At 36.0% G+C, this 26,598-nt stretch overlaps 1 protein-coding gene across 1 annotated transcript in view; it reads left to right on the top strand.

Annotated features, from left to right (window-relative positions):
* Positions 1-26,598, top strand: part of Chc (clathrin heavy chain) — a 496,589-nt gene that overhangs the window by 367,586 nt on the left and 102,405 nt on the right. Inside the window, exons 20-22 of the mRNA XM_090369802.1 lie at positions 7,534-7,717; positions 22,174-22,366; positions 25,889-26,046. Of these exons, the coding sequence (XP_090225928.1) occupies positions 7,534-7,717; positions 22,174-22,366; positions 25,889-26,046 (535 nt within the window). The remainder of the gene's footprint in view (positions 1-7,533; positions 7,718-22,173; positions 22,367-25,888; positions 26,047-26,598) is intronic.

Genomic DNA, 26,598 nt, shown 5'->3' with positions numbered 1-26,598 from the left:
AGTGTTGGGTCCATTATTGTTTTCTGTATTTATAAATGATATTGATGATGGTATATCAAGCTTAATGTCCAAGTTTGCAGATGATACAAAGGTTGGCAGGGTTGTCAAGGACACTACTGACACTATGCTGCTGCAACAGGATCTGGAAAGGTTGAGCAGATGGGCTGAGAGGTGGCAAATGAAGTTTAACATTGACAAATGTAAAGTACTACACATGGGAAACAGCAACCCCAGAGCAACGTATCAACTCTGTGGTACTACACTGACAGTGGTAGAGAATGAAAGGGACTTGGGGGTGATTGTGCAGGCAGATATGAAGTTCTCTGAGCAGTGCAGACGGGCTGCAAGAGTAGCTCATGGAGTATTGTCAATGATATACAGGAATTTTTCCAGCAGGGATAAGGAGGTGATTATTCCATTGTATAAGGCAATGGTCAGGCCACACCTAGAGTACTGTATACAGGTCTGGAGGCCTCATTTCAAGAAGGATGTAGAGCTGCTGGAACGAGTACAGAGAAGGGCAACAAGATTAGTGAATGGAACAAAGGGGTGCTCTTACGAAGAAAGGCTTAAGTTTTGCAAATTACAGTGTCTGGAGACTAGGCACCAGCGAGGTGATCTGATAGAGGTGTATAAAGCCTTGAATGGTTTAAGCATGCTCAATGCTGATGGGATTCTTCCTCTAGCTCAGAAAAATCGCCTGAGAGGGCATAAATTCAAATTGAGGAAAGACAGATGTAGGATAGACGTGCGGAAATTTGCCTTTAGCCAGCGGGTGGTTGGTTGGTGGAACAGACTGCCATCCCTTGTGGTGGAGGTTGATAGCCTAAATAAGTTTAAGGCTCAGCTGGACAGGTATTTTGAACGAACAGAGGGGTGAAGTGGGAGTGGTTTTTTTTTTTTTTTTGGCTGATGCTGCATAAGCTTGCTTTCTTGCATCAAATGCCTCTACTAATGCTAATGCCCATTGTTAAAATATTCACAGCTCACCCCCTGTTGATGAAGGTATATCAGGCTTAATGTCCAAGTTTGCAGATGATACAAATGTTGGCAGGGTTATTAATGACAGTAAAGACAGTATGCTACTGCAACAGGATCTAGAAAAGTTAGGCAGATGGGCTGAGAAGTGGCAACTGAAGTTTAACATTGACAAATGCAAAGTACTCCATATGGGCAGTAGTAACCCAAGAGAAACGTACCAACTGTATGGTACTACACTCAGAGGTGGAGAATGAAAAAGACCTGGGGGGTAATTGTGCAGTCAGATATGAAGTTCTCTGAGCAGTGCAGTCAGGCTGCCAGGGGCAGGTCATGGAGTTTTGTTAATGATATATAGCAATTTTACCAGCAAAGACAAGGATGTAATTATCCCTTTGTATAAGGCAGTGGTCAGTCCACACCTTGAGTACTGTATACAGGTCTGGAGGCTTCATTTTAGGAAGGATGTAGAGTTGCCAGAACGAGTACAGAGAAGGGCAACAAGATTGGTGATAGAAATAAAGTGGTGTGCTTACGAAGAAAAGTTCTGCGAGTTGCAGCATATGGAGACATAGGCACCTGTGAGGTGATCTGATCGAGGTGTATAAGGCCTTGAATGGTTTGAGCAGGCTCAATGCTGATGGGATACTTCTGCTTGCTCAGATTAAGAACCTCAGGGGGCATAGCTTCAAATTGAGGAAAGACAGTTGTAGAATAGATATGCAGAAGTTTGCCTTTAGCCAGCAGGTAGTTGATTGCTGGAACAGATTTTCATCTGTTGTTGTGGAAGTTGATAGCTTAAATAAATTTAAGGCTGAACTAGACAAACATTTGGAGTGACTAGAATTTGTGAAATGGAAGGCTTTTTTTTTTTTTTTTGTTTTTTGGTCCTGTATATGTTTGCTTTCCTGCATCATATGCCTGAACTAATGTTAATGGTGAAGGAATGCCTAAAAGGCAAAAAAAAAGAAGTTCCTGAATACTTAGTCTTTGAACACTTTATAGATCCTGGTAAAAATAACTGCAGTTGAAGCTATACATTATGAAATTAGTGGTATTGAAATAACAAAATTGTTTATTAGAAAAGCTTTTTCATGAAGGTAAGTGAGGGTGCTCTAGTTTTTAACATGTATTCAGTAATTTTGAGGGAGGTGACGAGAGTGCATTGAGCCATTAAAAGATTAATGATGAGCGCATCATCAGATTCATGAGAGATTTCCTTGCATTGGAGAAGTGCCAGTCTCGTAACGATACATAGTGAGGTGTCAATTTGCAGATATCAAGATTGTGAGAGTAGTTAATGATCAGTGCCAGGCAGTTCTTCAGTATGACCTAGATTTCAAAGATGAAAGGTGACAACTATGTTTTATTGTAGCAAAATGCAAGGTCTTAAACCTGTGCATTAGCAACCCCAAAATAACTTGCTCTTGAGGGGTGAATTAAAAATGTGGTGGAGGAAAAATGTAATTTGAGGTTTACAATGACAGTAGATATGAAGTTGTTACAATAACAGTAGATATGATATGAAGACCATGCCCGTGGTGAAGTATAAGACCTTGAGTTTCTTGAAAGAGTCCAAAGACAGCAGCATGTCTGGTGAGCTTAGCAGAAGGATTCCACTGTGAAGAAAGACTTTAAATATGTAAGCATACAGAGCTTGGGAACTAGACACCTTAGAGGCAACCTGATTGAGGTCTATAGAGGATAATGAAATGAATGAAGGTGAAATTTTCGGTTAAAATTGATACTAGAAGCCATAAATTAAAATTATCAAGTTTAGCCAACAAGTTTAATTAATGAAATATGCTCCCCCCCCCCCCCCCCCCCCGTGAATCTTTAGACTGACACCTGAAATTCAAAGAGGTCAACAGGATAGGTGCTGGCATGGTGTGTGGGGGGGCAACAGTACTGTATTTGAATTATTTATTTAACATGCAATTATTATTATTTTATTTTTTTGGCTGGTTCAGAAAAAAGCTTGGTTGGGGCTTTCTTGCACTATGATGCGAAGAATGCTCTAGCTGATAAATGCTCCAACAGAAAGGATACATTCATAACTGTTGAAGCAAAGGCTTTCACAAGTTGACAGATAGAGCCACAAAGTCCAAATGATGGCAATATTTGTACCAGTGCAATTTTCCTGGATACTGTTGACATACTGAGAGCATCAAGGCCCTTCACCAACATAAGCCAATTTACATCTTACCTTCAGATATATCTGGAGACAAATAAGAATTCTTCTTTGTAAAAATCTATCGTTTAGAGAGGGTCACGACCCTACTGTACAAAGCAGTTATAAGACTGCACTTGGAATAGCTTGATAAAAAAAAGATTTTACCCATTCTGAAATGCATTTCAGTCATGTGCATCAAAATTAAAACTAACTATTCACACCTAAAAAAAGAAAAAAAAAAGACGCTGGCTTCTTGAAAAGGTCCAAAGATTATCCATCTTTGGCAGCGTTTTAACTGGACAGTGTATAATATATTGCATATGTTTTGTCTTCTATATTATATATGAATCAGATAAATCAGATTGGTCTACTGGACATTGATGGTTCAACTGTTGATGATCCTGCTCAGGTGGCTAACAAACTAAATGAGTATTTTGCATCTACATTCACACATGAGGAGTTATTTAGGGAGGGGAATGCCAGAGGTGAATTGAACTCTAGCAGTGAGCTAGATGATTTTGTAATAACTGAGAGGAAAACGGAGGAGAAATTGTTGAAGATAAACATAAAAAAGACACCCGGGGTGGATGGGATCTATCCAATTATATTAAAGGAGGCAGCAAAAGAAGTAAACAAACCCTTAGCCATAATTATGAGAGCTTCTTTGGACTCAGGGGAGGTACCCATGGACTGGAGATGTGCGACACAAGTAATTATAGACCTGTTAGTTTAACTTCTGTTCCAGGAAAATTAATGTAGGCACTGGTAAAAGAAGCAATGCAGGATCATCTAGACAAAACTTCAGTTATAGCTCGGACACAGCATGGTTTTGTTAAGGGAAAGTCTTGTCTGACCAATTTGATTGGATACTATGATGTGGTCACAAAGGAACTGGATGCAGGGAATAACTTTATCATATATTTGGATCTTAGAAAGGCTGTTGATACTGTTGCATGTGGAAGACTGCTGAATAAATTGGAGCAGTGTGGCATTGAAGGCAAATTGCTGCTAGGGATAAAGAGATGGTTGAGTGGGAGAAGACAGAGTGGTAATCAATGGTCACTGCTCATCGTGGACTAATGTTATGAAAGTGGAGTCCCGCAGGGTTCAGTTTTGAGTCCATTGTTGTTTTTTCGGTATTTATAAATGATATTGATAATGGTATATCAAACTTAATGTCCAAGTTTGCAGACGATACGTAGGTTGGCAGGGTTGTTATGACACTAATGACAGTGTGCTGCTGCAACAGGATCTAGAAAAGTTGAGCAGATGGGCTGAGAGGTGGCAAATGAAGTTTAACCTTGACAAGTGTAAAGTACAGCATATGGGAAGCAGCAATCCCAGAGTAACGTATCAACTCCGTGGTACTACACTGACAGTGGTAGAGAATGAAAAGGACCTGGAGGTAATTGTGCAGGCAGACAGTCTGCAAGAGTAGCCCGTGGCGTCTTGTCGATGATATACAGGAATTTTTCTAGCAGGGATAAGGAGGTAATTATCCCCTTGTATAAGGCAATGGTCAGGCCACACCTTGAGTACTGTATACAGGTCTGGAGGCCTCATTTTAAGAAGGATGTAGAGCTGTTGGAACGAGTACTGAGAGGGGCAACAAGATTAGTGAATGGAACAAAGGGTTGCTCTTATGAAGAAAGGCTTAAATTTTGTGAATTACAGTGTCTGGAGACTTAGGCACTGGCGATGTGATATGTGATAGAGGTGTATAAAGCCTTGAATGGTTTGAGCATGCTCAATGCCAATGGTATTCTTCCTCTTGCCCAGAATAATCACCTGAGAGGGGATAAATTCAAATTGATGAAAGACAGATGTAGGATAGATGTTGCAGAAATTTGCCTTTAGTCAGTGGGTGGTTGGTTGGTGGAACAGACTTCCATCCTTTGTTGTGGAGGTTGATAGCCTAAATAAATTTAAGGCTGGACTGGACAGGTATTTGGAACGAACGGAGGGGTGAAATGGGAGGTGGTTTTTTTTTTTTTTTTGGCTGATGTTGCATAAGCTTGCTTTCTTGCATCATGTGCTTCTGCTAATGCTAATATCATTCTGGCTGATCTGTCAGTGGTACTGTACATTTATATTAGATAAGTAAATTAATAAGAGGAGTTTACCTCAATATAGTACGTGGAACACTTCCGTATGATACCCTCCAGAAATTAAAACGGAAAAAACGAAAAAATCGACAACTTACCGGTACATTAAAGTAAAATATAAATAATTAAAGTAAAATATAAATAATTAAATAATCAATTTAACACAATTCAAAATCAATTCAAAACAATTAAAATTCAAATTAACGCAATTAAAAGAATCTAACGAAAATATTCAAAACGATTTTCCTTCCTGAAGCTGACAATGCTTTTCGACCGACTGTCGTGATCACAGGAATGAAAATTACCGAATCCGGCTAAACCTGCAACTTAAATACTGTAGTGATTGTGTCTTCGCGCATGCGCGTAAAGGTCCACGCATCGGAGATCAAATATGGCCGCCGAACATTAACAGAATTCTCGTGTAATTTAATTTCAACGGTTTCTGCAATTAATAGTCGCGTATAATTACGTTGAACGTTAAGTCCCGGGACTCGAACAAAATACAATTTAGCATCTATCGAAAACCCACAAACACCGGCATGCTTCTACATTATAATAGCTACCACCCGTTCACCTACAAAAGATCGATTATCTTTAATCAATTTCTAAATGCCTATAAATATTCAACGACGGATTCTGCTTTAGACTCAGAAATACAAATATTAACTAGCAGATTCTTGAACAGGGGTTATCCCATTAACACAATAAATCGAATTAGGGTACAAGCTAAGGATAAGATACAAAATACTGCACCAATCAACAATAGTAATATCAAAAAATACTTTATTTCTGTCCCATATGTTGAACAGTGGCACAAACAGCTTAACAGATTCTTTAAAGATACCGAATTTAAAATTATAGCTAGGCCTATACGGAAGTTACACACTATACTGAACAATCGCTCGGTTCTTTCGGCGTTCGCAACACAAATTAATGATCTAGTATACAACATTTCTTGCGGTGATTGCGACTCGTCTTATCAGGGTTCGACGCGGTTTTCTCTTAATATCCGTGTAAATCAACACGAAGCCTCAGTTCGTGCTTCTCGTTCAGCAGCGTCAGAATTAGCCTTTCATGCCATTAACGAAAAACATACTTTTTTATTTAACGAGGCCAAAATACTTAACGTTCAACGTAATTATACGCGACTATTAATTGCAGAAACCGTTGAAATTAAATTACACGAGAATTCTGTTAATGTTCGGCGGCCATATTTGATCTCTGATGCGTGGACCTTTACGCGCATGCGCGAAGACACAATCACTACAGTATTTAAGTTGCAGGTTTAGCCGGATTCGGTAATTTTCATTCCTGTGATCACGACAGTCGGTCGAAAAGCATTGTCAGCTTCAGGAAGGAAAATCGTTTTGAATATTTTCGTTAGATTCTTTTAATTGCGTTAATTTGAATTTTAATTGTTTTGAATTGATTTTGAATTGTGTTAAATTGATTATTTAATTATTTATATTTTACTTTAATTATTTATATTTTACTTTAATGTACCGGTAAGTTGTCGATTTTTTCGTTTTTTCCGTTTTAATTTCTGGAGGGTATCATACGGAAGTGTTCCACGTACTATATTGAGGTAAACTCCTCTTATTAATTTACTTATATTATTATCAACGTAGAACATATTGAGTATTTCAGCTCTGATTCATACTATCTAATTTATATTAGAACAATAAAATAAGCTACAAAATATTTTTAATGGGCGATGTTTCTGTTTTCTCTGAATATCATGTTCACATATTGTATTCTAACCTCTATACTGAGTTGTAAAATGTTACCTTTTTTATTTTAAAAAAATTCATCTAAAAAACAGATCAAATTTTTTTTTTTTTTTTTTTGTAATCAGTAACCTCAGTTATAAATTTATTAAACTTCAGCATTTCACCTGTAAATGGGGAGACAGTTTAGATTGTAGTCGGTCTTTATTTTGTGTATATATATAAAAAAAAAATTTTTTGGCCTTCAATGAATAATAAAATAATTTCTCATTTTTTATGTTTTTTTTTTTTTTAACTCTTCTGTTATACCCCTATTCCCAACCTTTTCATCTGGTTATCTCCTCCAAATAAAAATAATTTTCAGAAAAATAACATGTATATGTCAAATTATAGAATAAGAATACCATTAGTACAGATATTACCTGTAATTTATATCCTTCCCCACCCAAAGTTAGTCTAAAGGATTGAAATTTTATAATGAAATATGTATAATTACTTCAATCACATTTGAGTTTTTTTTTTTTTAACCAGAACTTTTTTTATCCCACAGAAATCTTCAGAATTTGTTAATTCTGACAGCTATTAAAGCTGATCGGTCCAGAGTAATGGAGTATATAAATAGATTAGATAATTATGATGCTCCGGATATTGCAAATATTGCTATTGGCAGTGAACTGTATGAAGAAGCATTTGCCATTTTCAAGAAGTTTGATGTTAATACATCAGCAATTCAGGTTAGTAACCATTGTCAGAAGTTTTTGAATTTTTACACACTTTTTTTCCTTCTGTTTGTTACTAAACATGTTTGATTGCAAATTACATAGTTTAATTAGTGTTATTCATATTTAATACAATTATGGGCATAAGTTTTCTACTTTTGTGCTCATAATTTTATACTAATTTTTCTCTTTTCTTCTAATCGCTTTAAAGTACAACACTTATGTAAAACTTTTGTTAAATATTTATATATACAAAAGTTTTGCAAAAATTTCTATGCACAACAATTTTTGAAATGATATGCAGTATACTATTAAGGCTACATAATTTAATTTTTGTAGTATTTGCAGTTTTATGTTTTTTGATTGGAATTCCACATCAGGTACTTCTTATTTTGCAATAAATCTTCAACAAAGCATTTGTTAAATTCATATTATATTTATAAAGTTACATTTTAATGAATGTCCTTCATCACATACTTCTGTGTCTAGTCAGCAATCATCATTCAGTTCTGTCTTAATTCAATAAGTAATTTTCTTTGGTTTATGCATTTAAGAAATTGGTTTGTATGGATCAGAAATCAATTTAGTTTCTGTACAATGATATACAGCACTCCTCGTCTTATGTACTTAATCGGTTTTTTTTCCATGTACGTAAGTCTGTTTTGTACTCGAGTCGAACTTCGGTCTTGTAGATACAAAATACATGTACAGTACGCTGATTGATACTGTACAAAATACATGTACAGTACACAAACTTCATTGTGTACAGCATTTTATGATTTGTAACAGAGTTAAATGAGGCTGAAAAACATACAATGAATAATAATGTAGAGTACGGTATTTATTCAAAACTAATTTAATCTAAATACGATACGTAATTTAATTACTCTTTGATCAAATCACTTTGCGATGGAGTCTCCAAAATAAAATACCATTCACTATACGATATGTAGTAAGTGCCAGTCATTGTGATATGCTTGTGAACTGAATTTTAATTGCATTAAACGGCTATGCCAATAAGCAAAAATAGGAGGAATATTATCCACAGGCTATAAAAGTAAAGATAGGCAGCACAAATTTACTCTTCCTCCAATTAACAAAATTAAATGATGTGTGAAAATCAGAAGAATATTTCCCACAGGTTAACAAAATAAAAATAAATTTACGCTTATGTACGTAGCATAATTAGTGTAACTAATTGATATTTCTGTTCACTGACTTTTTTTTTTTTTTCTGGTCATAAAATTTAAAACAGTAAGAAAATAAGCAATCAATAACAAAGAACATGGCATGTACAAATTGTAACTAACACAATATGTGCAAGTGAGATATGGAGTAACAACTTTACAAAGCTCAAAATATATGAATGAAGAGAAGATTCTGAAAATTCATTTTTTTATATGATTGAAGATTTCAGTGAAGGAGAATCACATTTCACCGTAATAACAAAATTCCACACAATTCCAGCTATTGGTACCATCGCAAATGAAATTAGATAGAGTTTACTACCCGTTTTTAATAGACTGCATTAACAGAAAAGCCCACTAAACCAGAAACTTCTAATTGTTTTTATTGTTTTATGGAAGTGACCTCCAGAAATCTGCTTTAGAAAAATATCACAAAGGCATTCAAAATTGATTCTTGTGACCAAACATAACAGCTTTGTGCTCTGTACGTATGTCGTTTCTACATAAGTAGAGGAGTGCCTGTATTTGCAAGTAACAGCATTGACTATATCAGGATGAGACCGTAAGTCCATCTCTATCTGGAATTCTGATAAGGTATTCTGAATTTTGTTTATCTAATACAACAGTTTTCTTATCATTTGCACTTTCTTTTTTAATACTTTTCTACTTTTCATTTGTAAACAGAAGATCCAACTAGATAGATGAATATTGGAAGTATTAGTTCTGCATTCACAATGTTCTCACAATTCTCAGTTACTAAAATATGGGGAATGTTTGTAGAAACTTAAAAATATTTATAGGAGTGTTAAGGGTGTAAATTTCATTAAACAGTTGTATTAATATATTTCCATATATTAATAAAACAAACAAAGATAACACAAAATTTTACATCTTTAATTGCACTCAGATGCAAATATCTGGCTTACAGATATGGAATAGATTCTGAAAATACCTAAAGAAAATTCTTCCAGAAACTATTTAAACTGATTCATCAGATTCTGTAAATGCAAGCATTGGGTGGATTAGTTCCCCAAGTTTCAGTTCTTTTTCTGACTCTTTCCTCTTTTATATAAATGACTTACCATTGTCTGGAAATCGTATCCATAGTTTTTTGCCGATGATAGCACATTGCATTCAACCTTACAATTTGAGAAACCTTGCCCTGCAAAAACAGCTTCAACTTCTTGAACATTCACTACCAATTCCCTAAGTGCTGATCTTCAGATAATTCTACAGTGAGGCAGAGGAACTTAGTTGATTTTAATCCTTCTAAAACTCAGTCCTGTCTTACATCTTGCAAAAAGGATTCTTCAGCTCCCATGCTTATCTTTGATGACACTTGTGATTTCTAGACAAGATCACATATCTGTATTAAGGATTACCTGATGTCTAATCTCTCTTGGCATAAGCACAAATATTCCTCTGCATCTAAATAGTGGGGTTGGGGGTATAAAAAAAACTTTTTTTTATTCTCTTGTTTCCAGCTTCACTCTCAGTATTACTTCTCTTCTAAATAGCTGTTTAATCTGTACAAACCTCAAATCTTCTCTGCCATGGAATTTTAGAGGTGTATAAAGCCTTGAATGGTTTGAGCATGCTCAATGCTGATGGGATTCTGCCACTTGCTCAGAATAATCACTTGAGAGGGCATAAATTCAAATTGAGGAAAGACAGATGTAGGATAGATGTGTGGAAATTTGCCTTTAGCCAGCGGGTAGTTGGTTGGTGGAACAGATTTCCATCCCTTGTTGTGGAAGTTGATAGCCTAAATAAATTTAAGGCTCAGCTGGACAGGTATTTCGAACGAACGGAGAGGCGAAGTGGAAGTTTTTTTTTTTTCTTTTTCCTGGCTGATGCTGCATAGGCTTGCTTTCTTGCATCATATGCCTATGCTAATGCTAATCTGGGACAGTGCCCCAGAACCTCTTTTTGGGTTTCTGGACTCCATTCAAAAGAGGACAGTTAGGTTAATTATTGACCAATCTCTTACAAAGTCTCTCACTCTGTTTGAGACATTCTGTTTCTGCTTCCTTTTGTATAGATACTTCCATGGGCAAAGTTCTTCTGAATTGGCTTCTATAATTTCTTCCCCCCTTCCAAACCAGTCCATACATGTGTTACATCCATGTATAGAAATTAAAGTCTAATGTCAACAGGTATCTTCTTTCATGTTCTCAACCATCAGCACATGCACAGATCTGATTACTGCAGGTGCTAATACCATTCTTGCTTGGGGTTTCCATTAAAAAAAAAAAAAACTGATTCATCAGTTTTTTTTTTTTTTTTTTTTTTTAAATGTAAGAAAGTCTTTCTTGAAGTCCAATGCAGACAGCTGCTTCCTGTCTTAAGCAAAGCATATTAGAATGTTTTAATACCTAATGTATTTCTTTAGACAACATACATTTGAAGCAGTTTTCCCATACTTCAACCAAATCAGTTTCTCGTTATATAAGAAAATTATACCTTCATAAAACTATAAATTATAATTGTTTTCTTTGTGAATTATGTTTGCCTTTGTGTGAAGTTTCTACATTTACACTATAACATCAATGGGAAATTACCCTTATAAATTCAATTTTCACAATACAGTTCCTTCATGTTGTAGAAAACTATTTGAAATATTTCGTACCATGTTCTAAAGCAAACTATGAAACTGAATTTGTATAACACCAGTGAAATATTTTGTTTCCCAATAGAGTGGGAAAAACTGTTTTCAAGTTTAGACCATAACCATATTTCAGTATATGCTACTTTCAACTTCATGAAAGTATTTCAGTATATTAAATGAAGCAGTGTGTACACCACTTATTTGGTTTATTATATTATTAAAATCAAGAAAGTAAAAACTTTGTATATTCCTTCACTGATGATTGATCTAATTAATTTTTTTCCATTAAAATAGATGCAATTTATATAGGTGGCAATTGGAAAACCAGAGTTATACTAGTAAAAAAATAATGAGTAAACCAACTGTGGTTTATTCAAAGTAACTTCCTCCCACATCCACACACTACATGCAACGATCACAAATCGACTGGAATGACTGGTGAAAGGCTGTGGCCAGTATACTGTTCAATGTTTTTGTCACAACTTGTTGAATGGCGTCAACATCATGAAAATAATAGCCTTTCAGCAGTGCTTTGAGCTTCAGGAACAAAAAGTCACATAGTGCTGAGTCTGGTAAATACATTGGGTGCAACAGTACAGACTTTTTTGCTAGCCAAAAACTCCCTAACAATGAGAGCCTCCTCTCTAACCATTTTTGCTGGGCTTGGATGTTCATCTTCTGGTGATTCTCTTCCATGGGCAAAATGTTTATGCCCTCTGACACACACTCATGAACAGGATAGACAATTCTCTTCATACACTTGCTTCTCCATGTGAAGCATTTCTGTAGCACTTTTGCCCTGTTGAACACAACTTGATGTTTGCTGTTTGTTCCATTGTCCCTCCACAGGAGAAACATGCAGTTCATCTTACACTACATTTTGAAATGCCAGAAATTTCTGCTGACATTGGCTGCTGTGCTCTAGGAATGATCACTATTTATTTCTAGTAGATGGCAGCACCAGCACTTGTCTCATAACACGAGTCTCATTTTCCAATTGCTGCGCTATATATAACATATAGTGGTCTGTGATTATCGCATGGATGAGAATATAATAAATGAAGTTTTTGTGGACTGTTTGTATTAGAAGCTCATTGCTTTTCTACTGTAGAATTATTGTGATTAAAATTGCATACAATTTTAAATGCTATTTTCCAACTCATATTGTTAATTTCATGTAGTTTGTGCAGAAAATGGTTTCACTAAAAGTATCTTTGTTTTGACGGAATTTAAAAAAAAAAAAAAAAAAAAACCTTTCAGAATAACGCACCTTTGGGGATTCAAGATGCCATTATTTCTCTTTTTCCATTATCTGGAAAGTTTTTTATTTTAATATATTTAATGCAGAAATAGAGGCTAAATAAGAAATAGAGAGATTAAGAATGCAATTTTATTAACTGCACATAAAAACAAACATGCTGACGATCCCATGTTATATTCTGCCATTAATATACTCCTACTATTCTATTTTATATTATGATATCAAGTTGGTCATTAAGCTTTAATGTTCTTCTCTGTATGGAGTTTATTAACTTTAAGAGCCATGGTGAGGGGTTTTTAATTTAAAATAAATGTAAAACAGTGTATAATCCATGATATCAGTACAGAATTCACTTTCAAAATGGCGAATGTAAACAAAAAAAAAAAAGTAACCACGTGGCTTTCTGTTTTCTTTTTTTGTCATTGATCTCAATGCCCCATTATCTCAAATGTTCCGTTATCTGGAGTGCTGTTATTTCAACAGTCTACTGTATCATAAAAATATTGAAGTTGATGTTGCTCTTGCTTCAGTATTATGTGTGGCATCAATATTATCACCTCTATAATTAAAATAACTTTATATTGATTTCATCCATCATTAATATTGCTTGTACATTTGAATCTTTTGTTGTAATTTTTGTTTAGTATATTAAAAAATTTCATTCTATTTGTTCAGTTATAGGATTTGTATGTAACCATTTGCAAATACACTAGCCAGGTAGGAAGGAGCAGCAGTGCGTAGCACACACGTCTTGATTAGACTGGGGTTCGAGCCCGTCACCACCAAATACGGAGGATGCGGAAAGGTCGGGGAATGACCACCACATATCCCGGAGCAATAGGGCCTTAGTTGCTAATGCTCCTAAAAACCAAATAACTAACTAACTAGCCAACACTAATTTTACCTCCAAGAACTTAAATGCTGTTTTTAACCAATTTTTGTGTAGATTTCAAAAACACTGATAATTTTGCATAACATCACAGTTGTTAAATATAGAGGGAGTTAAATTTTACCGAAATATACCAATTTTTGCATAATCTAGCCAGTAATATATGGCATACTGATTTATTTTAACAGATAAGCTAATTCTCTTAATTTTAGCAATCAATTCTGGCCTCTGTTTTCTTGTGATAAACAATCACATTTCTACCTATGGTTCTTAGGTTCAAATTCCCATGCAACAATTTACAATTTGAAGAGCACACTTGGCATTTTTGGTGAGGATTTTTGTAGGCTGTGCCAAGGTTTTCCAAGTATTAACTGATCCTGACATGTTCTCAGGATTGTAAATCTATCCTCCAAACATAAACTGCCCCCTGACAGTAGGAAAGTGCAGTGTAATTCAAGTATTACCAACTTGAATTATATGTATATATCACTTCATTTTAACATTAAACATTGGTACATCTTTTGATGTAGATGTGATATACTTCTTATGGTGATTTTCGGAATCAGCACGTTTATTTCCTCCTGAATCATATATTTTCATTGCGAAGGTATGACAAAAAAAAGTTTGTTTGCTAGTGATATTATCAGTTGTATTTGTATCTGGCATTAAGTATCCTGAAGAGTTTCAAAATTAAGGAATAGCTAATTCTATGTAGTCTCAGAGAAATTAAGATGTTTAGAGAACTGTAACTGTCTTGTCCTTTCACGTGTTTTTGCAGCCAGCAGGATTTAAAGTGCTAGTTAATGCAATGGTCTTGATGCTCACAGAAACAAACTTTTCACAAATTTCCCTGGTATTGCACTACTTTCAAACAAATGATCAGTTAAGCTTTTAGCAAATCAATTTGCTTAAAAATAGTGCAACAGGGAAAACTAGTTTGAAGACAAAGTTCATTCTGCTGTGAGCATAAAACCCATTGTATTCGCTAGCAATTCGAATTCTGTAGATTGCAAAAACAAAGTATAAGATAGTCCTCAAAACATGTTATAAATATTACTTAATCAACTAACACTTCAACCGCTTGGCCTCCGAGCGGCACTGCTCCTGCCTCCCCGTGGCGGGGCCGGAAATCTGGGGGAAAAGTTCTCCCCCAGGGCTAAAAGGAGCAACGATGGATAAAAGTGACTATCCACCTCTAGAGCCTTCAAACTCAAGGCTACATAAACCAAACGATGAAGACCTGAATCAACCAAAAAGGCTCCGAAGGGAAGTGCAGTGCAATGAAATGCCAAACTTTCTGGTCATACACTCTCTCTCCAACCAACCAGTCGGAAAATTATCACCATTCGTCATCCAAAGATTTCTGGAATCGATTGCTGGAACACCAAAAATGGTTAAACGACTGCAATCCGGAGACCTATTAATTGAAACAGCCAACTCCAAACATTCCGAGTGGCTGCTCAAAACAACGACATTCGGTGGCCTGCCAGTATCCATTACTCCACACAACACCTTAAATTCCTCGAAAGGCGTTATAACTGAATGGGACCTACTTACAATATCAGAAGAGGAATTAGTTCAAGAACTGAGTAATCAAAAAGTAACCAACGCCAAACGCATAATGACTAAAAAAGATGGAAATCTCGTCCCAACTAGGTCAATCATTTTAACCTTTAGTACCCCAGATTTGCCATCCTCAGTAAAAGCTGGCTATTTAAACTGCCGAATTCGGGCTTATATTCCTAATCCCATTCGTTGTTTTAAATGTCAAAAATATGGACATTCCCAACAAGCATGCAGAGGAGAAGCTATTTGTCCTATATGTGGTTCCAAGGAACATACACAAGCAGACTGTTCAGCATCAAGTCCCATTTGCCCCAACTGCAAAGAAAGTCACCCAGCATTTTCAAAATCCTGTGAAATGTGGAAAACAGGAAAAAAAATTCAAAAATATAAAATTGAACACAAAGTCACATACCCTGAGGCACGTAGACAGGTTATGTTGACCATGCCCAGTCGTTCTTATGCATCTCACACTCGAAGCGTTATTACAACAGCAGTACAAACCGATGTATCAATACCCCCCAGCACATCTATGGCTAATTGGGTTAAAAATACATTATCAAATTCAGGAAAAGACACACAAACTAAAACCAGTGAATCGACCAACACTCCAATCACCATCCCAACTGATACTCGGACACTCTCGCATGATAAAGAAAAATTAAAAACTACCAAAGAAAACAAGAAACCTGAATCATCCACCAATAGTATGGAAGTTGACGTACACTCAGATCTTGAAGAACCCATACTAGAACTCCATGCAAATGACACTATGGATACTGGGCGCCCCAGCTTCCCAAAAAAAGACCGGAAAACGGAAAAAGTGCTCAAACAAAAAACAGTCTGATGAATCATCCTCAACTAAACCTAAATGAACCACAGTATCTTACAATGGAATTGCAGAGGTTTTCGTCGCAACACTGACGATATTAAATACCTAATTAACCGATTTTCTCCAGCTGCCTTCTGTCTACAGGAAACTTACCTGACCTCACAAATTTCTCCTTCGATAAAGAACTATTGCCTTTATCGAAGAGATCGAAATACCGCTAATGCTGCCCATGGTGGTGTAGCAATCCTAGTAAACTCGAAGATCCCTACTAGGCATATCACACTCCAAACTGAAATTGAAGCTGTTGCTGTTCGCATAACTCTCCATAATGCAATAACACTTGTCTCAATCTACCTACCACCAAACCGTATGTACTCTTTAAAAGATCTTGAAGACCTCTTTATACAGATACCTCCACCTCTCTGTATATTAGGGGACTTTAACGGGCATCACCCATTATGGGGCTCTCCTAAATTGGATAGACGGGGCCGATTAATTGAAAGCTTTTTAGAGGCACTAAATTTCAGTATACTCAATACTGGTGCACCGACACACGTACAGCTCCCAGCAGGACACACTCCAGCACTAGATCTCTCGATTTGTTCACCAGTACTAGTCCCAACCATAGAGTGGTATGTAATAAATGATCCCATGGGCAGTGACCACTTCCCAATAGTATGCAACTTTCTGAAAGCAAAGACTCCATCAATTCCGCCCTGCAGAAAGTGGAAATTTGTCCGAGCAGACTGGGCAAAATTTCAATCATCAATCGATCTTGATGAAGAAAAAATCCGCCTCCAACATATTGATGAAGTGACAGAATACATCACGTCGCATCTTCTAAATGTGGCTAAGAACACAATACCACTATCAAATCCTCCGGGCCGAAAGCATCATAATTACTGGTGGAATGACAAATGCACCACAGCAAAGAGAGAAAAAAATAAAGCCTGGAATTTGTTTCGGCAATGTCCGAGCACAGTGAATCTCATTAATTACAAGAAATTAAGGGCAAAAGCACGCTCCATACAAAAGCAAGCAAAGAAAGAATCCTGGATCCGTTTTGCCTCAAGTATTTCACAGAAATACTGATTCCAAAATAATATGGAAAAAAATTAGACAGCTGTCTGGTAAGTTTCCTACCATACCTTCTCCAATTCTCTCTTGGAATGGGAAAGATCTCTCTAATCCAGTAGATATAGCTAATGCTTTGGGCAATACTTTTGCCGAAATCTCAGCAGCAACAGCCTATCCTACCTCATTCCAAAGAATTAAAAACACTGAAGAAAAACATGGTATTCACTTCAAAACTGCCCGTCTTCTCCCATATAACAAACCTCTGCAATATTCTGAACTTTTACATGTCATTAAAACCGCCCGAAATGGTGCTGCCGGGCCAGATGGGATTTATTATATCATGATACAACATCTTGATGACAAAGCTTTGCGCTGCCTCCTGGTCTTTTACAATCGCATTTTTTTAGAAAATGTTTTTCCAGCTACTTGGCATCACTCTACAGTTTTGGCTTTCCTGAAACCTGGAAAAGATCCATCCAACCCCAATAGCTATAGACCAATATCTCTCTCAAGCTGCCTCAGCAAAATTCTTGAGAAAATTATCCACAGAAGACTCGTCTGGATTATTGAGTCGGAACAGCTAATGAGCCATAACCAATATGGCTTCCGTCAAAACAGGTCATGCTTAGATCTTATGGTCAAGGCTGAATTTGCCATACGTAATGCTTTTGTCAAACGTGAACATCTAGTAATGGTTTCAATAGACATAGAGAAGGCTTTTGATACCACCTGGCGGTATGGTATACTTAGTGATCTTTACCTTCTCGGACTACGAGGCAACCTTCCTATATTTATTCAGAACTTCTTACATACTAGATCATTTCAAGTTCAATACCAACATGCCCTTTCCACAACTTTCATCCAGGAAGAAGGTGTTCCACAGGGATCAGTACTGAGTGCCACTCTTTTTGCTCTGAGAATAGATTCTATCACTAAGCAGCTTCCAAATACAGTTGAGACTTACCTTTATGCAGATGACCTTTCGATCTCCTGTCATTCTCAAAACATGAGGTCTATTGAAAGACAGCTTCAGATAGCACTTAATAAAATTCAACAATGGGCGAGCCTCAATGGTTATCGGCTCTCACAGCAGAAAACAGTTGCCATCCACTTCTGTAGACAACGCAAACTTCATCCAGATCCCGAACTTCAAATTTCTAACATCGTTGTCCCAGTCACCAGTAACATCAGATTTCTTGGATTAATCCTAGACAACAAGTTAAATTTCCTAGATCATATTAAAAATGTACGGACCTCATGTCTAAAGAAGTTAAACATACTCAGAGCTTTATCTGCCCAAATGTGGGGTGCAGATCGTACCTCGCTTCTTCGTTTATACAGGGCATTAATCAGATCCCGTCTCGATTATGGTGCTCCAATCTATGATTCTGCCAGAAAGAGCGCATTACGCTGGCTTGATCCAATTCAGCACAGTGCTTTGAGAATTGCAACTGGTGCATTCAGAACGTCGCCAGCACATAGTCTCTACATTGATGCTCACGAGCCCCCACTAACTTTACGCAGGAAATCACTGTTACTCAAATATGCTGTCAAGATACAAAGTTGTGCCTCTCATCCCGTTCAGTCATACCTTTTCAACCCACCATTAGAAATCCTATACAGAAACAAACCTAGTATAGTAAAGCCAGCTGGTCTTCGCCTTCTTGAATTGGTGCAAGTTTGGAATATTTCCATCCATTCCGTAAAGCAAGTGGCAACTTATACTCAGCCACCATGGGCTCCTCCTCCTCTTCCAACCTGTGACACTTACCTCTGTCAATGGAGAAAGAATACTTTGCAAGCATCAAATGTCAACCAAATTCATGCAGTTCACACTCAAAGATATACTGATTTCTCCCCAATTTATACATGAACATCTAGTAATGGTTTCAATAGACATAGAGAAGGCTTTTGATACCACCTGTATCAGTTTCCCTTCCATCAGAATTTAGTATATTTTCTGCTGAATTATATGCAATTAAACTAGCTTTAGAAAATCTCTATTCTGACAGTTCCTTAAAATCAGTTATTTACACTGATTCACTCAGCTCAATCATGTCATTATGTAATTCCTCAGATAAAGTTCACCCTGTTCTTGATGAAATCAGAAGCTTATTACTGCAAATTAAAGAATGCAACCAACTGGTCACTTTTTGCTGGATTCCAGCCCATTCCGGTATTTTAGGCAATGAACTGGCTGATAAAGCTGCAAAAAACCCAACTACATTTGATTTAACCAATATCCCTGTTCCAGCATCAGATTATGCACTAACCGTTCATGCTGCTTGCCTATCACAGTGGACAGCACTCTGGCACTCTCAGACTAATAATAAACTCTTTCAGTTTAAACATGATCCAAAAATTTGGCGCTCCAGTATCCGTACATCGAGAAAAGAAGTAGTCCTTTCAAGGGCAAGAATAGGACATACACATCTGACCCACCTTCATTTACTCACAGGAGATGACCCACCACAATGTACACATTGTTCTAATAATTTGACTGTAAAACATATTCTTATTGACTGCCCCTATTATAAACAAGCCAGAACTTCATCCTTGATATCATTGGTTAACCTTCATAAACCAGTAACTCTTGAAAATCTCATTGGTGATAAGGCAAATATTTCCGAATTTTTTGACTTTCTCCGGCAAACTGGGCTTTTCAATTATTTCTGATTTCAGATTTTCTTTTGATCTAGGGAAAACTTATGTTTTAATATAATAAGTGAATAGGCACATTATAGCCTTAGCAGCTTATGTGCCATTAAGCCTCCAGAACAACAAAATAAATATTACTATCTCATCAAATTTATATGCATTTGGAAACTCTGAATGTAAATAGACTGCAAATAATTTCGAGATATTTCTCGAAACTGAAATGTTGCATTTTTCTCACAAAGATTTTGCATCGTTTAGATATGAAGTACAATGTGGACTGTTTATCCTTATAAAAATAGCATTCTCTTCTATATATTAGACTGTTAATAACACGGTTAGCCTTCAGATGGAAAGAGTACATTATAACCTTGTTAATTTAATCAGATTATTTGTAATGTGATGTATTTTGAAGCTATTATGAAATGGGGATACATTTGCTCCTGTTCCTCAGCCAGTGAGTACCAGGTTTTATATGCATTTCAGTAGAGCTTATTCAAAGTTGGTTTGTCTAACATGAATAGCTATGTCTAGTCCAAAAAGTCGGCCAAATCAACTGAAACCAGGAAAACATCAAGAAATTGAATGGAACTATAATATAAACTTGCTAGTACTGCATATGGTATTGTTATACAGTATATGGCACCTGTTTAAACTTTACATTTCCATTCACTTCCTTGGAAATTGTTTGCAATATCACAAGATCGATTGTGTATGTGCACCTGTCACCCATTTTGTTTACACTGCTGGGTGTTGGAGGGGTGGAATACTGATTGCTAACAATATAAAATGTCTTTGCTTTCCCAATGTAGGTGCTGTGAATCTTCAGGTCAATGCATATAAGCTTCTCAATTTGAGAACAGACTGATCTATGTTACTCATCTATGGACATGAGGAATTCTTCTCAATTTGAGAAGAATTCCTCATGTCCATAGATGAGTAACATAAGCCAGAATATCATCAGTGGATCGATATATGGAGTCCATACTGGTGATCATTGATCAGGTCGAAGAATTCTAGATAGTTTAAGAGTTAGCAGTTAATAGATTTCTCCATTACTTCAGAAGGAGTAAAAGTAAGTGCAATGGGGATGATATATGGATGGGAGGGATTTCTCACCCTTTTTTAGGAACTGGCTGAATATGAGCAAATTTCCAAGCAAAAGGGAAAACACCTTTGGAATAAGGAAGTGTAAAAAGGAGACAGAACAGGAGTGAGAACAAGTGGAGAAATACCATCAGGACCTGGATGCTTTCTTAGCATCAAGATTGTTCAAAATCCTTCTGACATCCTTTTGACAGAAAACCACAGGAGGCATTGAATGGGTTGAGCACACTGAATTCTGATGGAATCCTTCCACTTGTTCAGATTACGAACCTAAGGGGCATAAATTCAAATTAAGAAAAGACAGATGTAGAATAGATGTGCGGAAATTTGCCTTTAGCCAGTGGGTGGTTAATTGCTGGAACAAACTTCCATCTGTTGTTGTGGAAGTTGATAGGTTAAATAAATTTAAGCAGGAACTGGACAGGTATTTGGAGGGAATGGTGTTGTTTTTTTTTTTTTTTTTTGACTGATGCTGCATAAGCTCATACACTTGCTTTCTTGCATCACATGCTACCACCACCACTACTACTATTGAATGGAGCGTATGAGAATGGTGGGAGGTGGTTTACCAGATCATCAATACACAAGTTAGAAGAAAAGTATGATGCTAGCAGATCAGTTTTAGTTTTGACAAGATTTCTCCTTAATAAACCTATGCTGTGTTTGAAGTATAATTGCGGCCTTGTCTATATGATCCTGCATTATTTCTTTTACCAGTGGCTCCATTATTTTCCATGGAACAAAGTTAAACTGACAGGTCTAATTACTTGTTTCACTGTTTGATCCCCATTTGTGAATTGGGAATACATTTGCACATCTCCAGTCTGTGGGGACTTCCCTTGAATCCAAGGATGCTTTCATAATTATGACTAAGAGTTTGCTTACTTCCTTTGCTGCCCCTTAATATAATTGGATATATCCTATCCTCTCCATGTGCATTAATGTTTAACTTATGTGTGAATGTAAATGCAAAATACTCATTCAGTTTGTTGGCAACCTGAGCAGGATTATCAACAGTCAAACCATCGATATTGAGTGGACCAATTTGATTATCCCTTCCTAGTGTTTACATAACATAAAGAAGTCTCTGCGGCTTCTCTTTGCATCCTTTGCCAAATTTACATGTTCGCTTACCTAACCTCCTTTGTGACTTGATTATAGATTAATCCATAAATTCTAATTTTAATTCTGTAATAAAATTTATGGACTACTTAAAAGAGATAAAGGTGGGGAAGGGTGTATGTGAGTTTAATTTTTGTAAACACATATTGAATATTCTGTTATATCCCTAGGTCTTGATTGAACACATCCAGAATCTTGACAGAGCATATGAGTTTGCTGAAAGGTGCAATGAACCAGCTGTATGGAGCCAACTTGCTCAAGCTCAGCTTAGCCAGGGTATGGTTAAAGAGGCTATTGATTCCTATATTAAGGCAGGTGATCCATCAAATTACATGGATGTTGTCCAGACAGCCCATAAAACAGGTATTTTTTCATCTAATTTATTTAATTAGCCATTATGAAATATGAGTATAAATATTTTAAAGTATGGAGTTGGCAATTTTGTTTTGACATGAAGAATGGGCACATTTCTCTAGTCAGAGACAAGTCCTAAAAATCTGCTCTGGAGTGAAAAATATTGCCACTTATCAATAGGATTAAGAATTAGTTATTGAAATTAGTTAAGCACTTTGCATTTGTTTGCTTTAACCTTAAATGCAAATTATTTCAATGGGTTTCAAATAATTTTATTGAAAATTATTTCAAACAATCTTAAGGAATAAGAGTAAGACAATTTGTTTAATCAAGAAAATAATAACACAGATATGGGGGGGGGAAAACGGGTACAGGCACTCCCCAGGTACTCCCTAAGGGTTGCGTTCCATGGAACTCCACATAAGTCGGAATTTCACTAAGTGCTTATGCAGCACTTGCAACTGTGCTTGTTGAATTTGATTGAAACAAAAAAGAACATGTTCAACGAACATGTAAATAGAATTATTTATTCAATTTTTTTATTTCATCCATGGGAAAAATTACAAAAGTATGTATTTACAAAAATTTCAAAATTATAAAATTACAAAAAAAGGGAGGGGACAGACATAACGTCAGCAAGTTTTACATTTTCAACATCTCCAGCTGATAAGTATGCCGCTGCAGAAGTTTGAAGGCTGTGAAAATTTAGATTGGGTTTTTTCCAACACATCACAAAATTCCTCTGCTGCTGCTGCTGCAGAATCAGCACTGGCAATCTCACTGCATACTTTAACATGGAAGCCAGCACAATGTTTGAACCTATTAAACCACCTGTTGCTTGCCATGACTTGACTTGGGGTTCGCTGTACTTATTCTTAATATCTTCATAAATACAGTAAACCCCCGCTATTCGCGGGGGTTACGTTCCTGAGAAATGTCGCGAATACCGAAAACGCGAATACTGAGTTATGGCTCCCATAGAAATAAAGGGGTTCCGTTCCAAAGTATGAAATATATAAGAAAAACTAGTCTAAAATTTTGTCTATGTATGTGTTATATGTATCTTCATAATATGACTATGTACATAGTGAAATGCAAGCATATGGCATCGAAATGAAAATAAGAAACAATTTAATATTAAATGTAATATTTATTAGAAATTTCAAACAAATCTTTCAAACCAGCGTCTTTGCTAGCAAAAAAACTTATCCCGCCAGTGCTATCACCAGTTTCGCTAAAGTTTTGATAAAGGAGTTTTGCCTTTTCACGAATGATGAGTGAACTTAACGGAATTTTATTTTGAGTTCGGTCTTCTATCCACAGATTTAAAGCATTTTCCATTTTTTCCAATTTAACATCACGAGTTACAGAGCAAATTTTTGAAGCAATTAGTGCGTTTTCATGGACACTACGGCGGATTTTTTATTCCGATTTTTTGATCGTACTGTTGCCTCATTGATTTTATAATATTTTGCCACTGAGGAGACACTTTCACCATCAGAAATTTTATCTAATAACTCAATTTTATTCGCTAATGTCATCACCTTCTTTGATATTTTCACATTTCTCTTGTAATTCGTAGCCATATTTTTGTAGGGGTTAGAAAGAACTTGTCCACAATAGTCACTTTCTTCCATTAACACACTCGAAAAAGTCTGTTTTACACTGCAAAACGGTAGATTTATCATTTTTATAAGCATATCAATTTATAAATTGATAAATTTATTCAATTTATAAGCATAGAAATTAAAAGCAAACGACGAAACCTTCCATGACAAGCGCATAACACGTACTGAACAAGGATTAGTGAGAAACATCCACGCTCGCGATTTTGTCACCCCTCACCCCCCGCCCACTGAGCGCTGTTTTGACCGGGAAAGATAATTTTAGCCACGCTCATGTTTTTTTATGGCGGAAAATATTCACAGCGCTTTAAAATTCACATTTTTTTTTAGGTTTCATTTTATATTAAATCGGCGATCGCGAAACCACGAATAGCGGGGGTTTACTGTACTTCTGGCTTTTGCTTGAATGGCCATTAGACTCGGGCACTTGCTTCGGAATCTGATTTTCTATCCATATTATTAATAGCTTTTTCATCATCTATATAGCACCTAAATGCTGCTTTGGGATCACTGTTGATCTTAAATGCTTTGATCCTTTAACATGTTCTTTTATGTGTGCAATCTTTAAAATAGTATTCACTGTTGAAGCAGCGAGACTTGATTCCCATGCAAATAGATGACAAACTTTCTCCTGCTTCTTACTTATTCATTTTCATCTTCATTTCTAAATCAATTTTGTTTAGTTTCCTAGCACTGTCACCACTTGCACTATCTGTTGGTTGCTTTCTTTTCATCATTTAATAAGTAAATAAGAATGAAGAGAAGATTGTGAAAACTTTGTTTCTTATGATTGAAGATTCAGTGAAAGGGAAACATTTCACAAAAATTACTTAAAAACCCACACAATTCCAGTTATCAGGATTATTGCAAATGCAATAAGATCGAGTTTACTACCTGTTTATAATAGATTGTACTAACAGAAAAGCCCAATAAACTTGAAAGTGGAAATTGTTTTATGGTCATGACCTCCAGAAATGTTCTTTAGAAAAATATCAACAAAGCTGTTCAAAATTAATTATTATAACAGAACATATGATAACGATGAAAGGATAGCGCTCTATTATAAAAATTACATTTTAGAGAGATAAATAGCTTAGTTATATAGCGAAAATTTCAACTTCCAAGATCTTGGAACAAATTACCAAAATAACAGTGTGTTATTGGGTTCACATTGTGATGTTACAATACCTCCATTTATTCCTACGGGATGCAAAAAGTTTCCATTTTTTTAAGTTTACACCAGCCAGCAAAAATTTACAAAATTTACAACTCGAATTTATATGATACTGAAAATAAAAATAAGATGCCATTAAATTTCTAAATTGGTTCCTTTATGCTGTTAATAAATACGTAAGTCTGGCAGACTTCTATAAAAATTTGTACTCTTATAACCTTTTAGACTAAGAATCCACTGCAGATGAACTCTAAAAAAAAAGTTTCAGAATACCAGAGAAACTTTACACTTATCTTGACAAGTAAAATAATTGCAGATTTAGGTTTCTATTTATTTATTTGATTACTTATCCCTTGAAAGTGGATCACTCTGGATGTAGTTATAGTAGTTGGATAAATTCTTCTTTTTTTTTTTGTTTTTTTCTCCCCTTTAAAAGGTTTCACAGCATTTACATGGGCAAAAAGAAACCCATCCGAAAATTCTTTTTCCACTCACTTGAAATGTAAAGGAAGAATCCTTCCTTTACATTTCACTGGTATATATTTACAGATGCCTAAACTGTACTTGTAACTGAAATTATTTCATTTGTAGCTGGTCATGAGTCTGAAAATTTTGCTGCCTTAAAAAAATCATATGTATATGTCACAGCTTTTTTTTTTTTTTTTTTTTTTTTTTTTTGCTGAAACTATGACTAGAATTGTGTATCTCACAAAACTGAATTCAATCTTATAGATAGTTGGGAAGATTTAGTGAGATACCTCCAGATGTCAAGGAAAAAAGCGAGAGAATCTTATGTGGAATCAGAATTAATATATGCATATGCCAAAACAAATAGACTTGCTGATTTAGAAGAGTTCATATCAGGACCAAATCATGCAGACATTCAAAAGGTAAGGTGTGTGTTAACTATTTAAGTCAAAATTGTGCAAAAGAATTAACTTAATGTAAACAAGTTGACATTCACACCTACTCACATATGTTGCACCATAATATTCTAATTTAGCAAACATGAACACAAAATTGATATTCTGATTCCGAGGTTATTAAATTATCAGCAATATTTCAGATAAGCTTTGTCTAACACAGTGATTCTCAATGGGCTCAATATTTACCACCCCTCCAGTTCAATATTCACCAAATATATAAAGAATTTAATAATACAGTGAAACTTCTAACGGACACCTCTCTTTAACGGACATCTCTCTACAACGGACATTTTCAAATTCCCCAACTCTCCTCTATTGGTTTTAACATGTTTTCAGCTTCTGTCTAGCGGACATTCTCTGTAACGGACGCGGACAGGCAATCTGCACTGTTTCGTTTAGATTAGCACTTAATTTGATCTCCCCATAACGGACAGCGGGCGAGCTCACGGCCCTTTTTCGAGGTACGTTTCTTCCACGTATTGCCTCAATCGTGTGTTTATTTTCTATTTCCGATTC

Source organism: Mastigoproctus giganteus, chromosome 3 (genome assembly GCF_048544385.1).
Source record: "Mastigoproctus giganteus isolate SK-2022 chromosome 3, ASM4854438v1, whole genome shotgun sequence".
NCBI lineage: Eukaryota > Metazoa > Arthropoda > Arachnida > Uropygi > Thelyphonidae > Mastigoproctus > Mastigoproctus giganteus.
The sequence above is the reverse complement of the archived record's forward strand: the minus strand, read 5'-3'. Positions and strand labels throughout refer to the sequence as shown.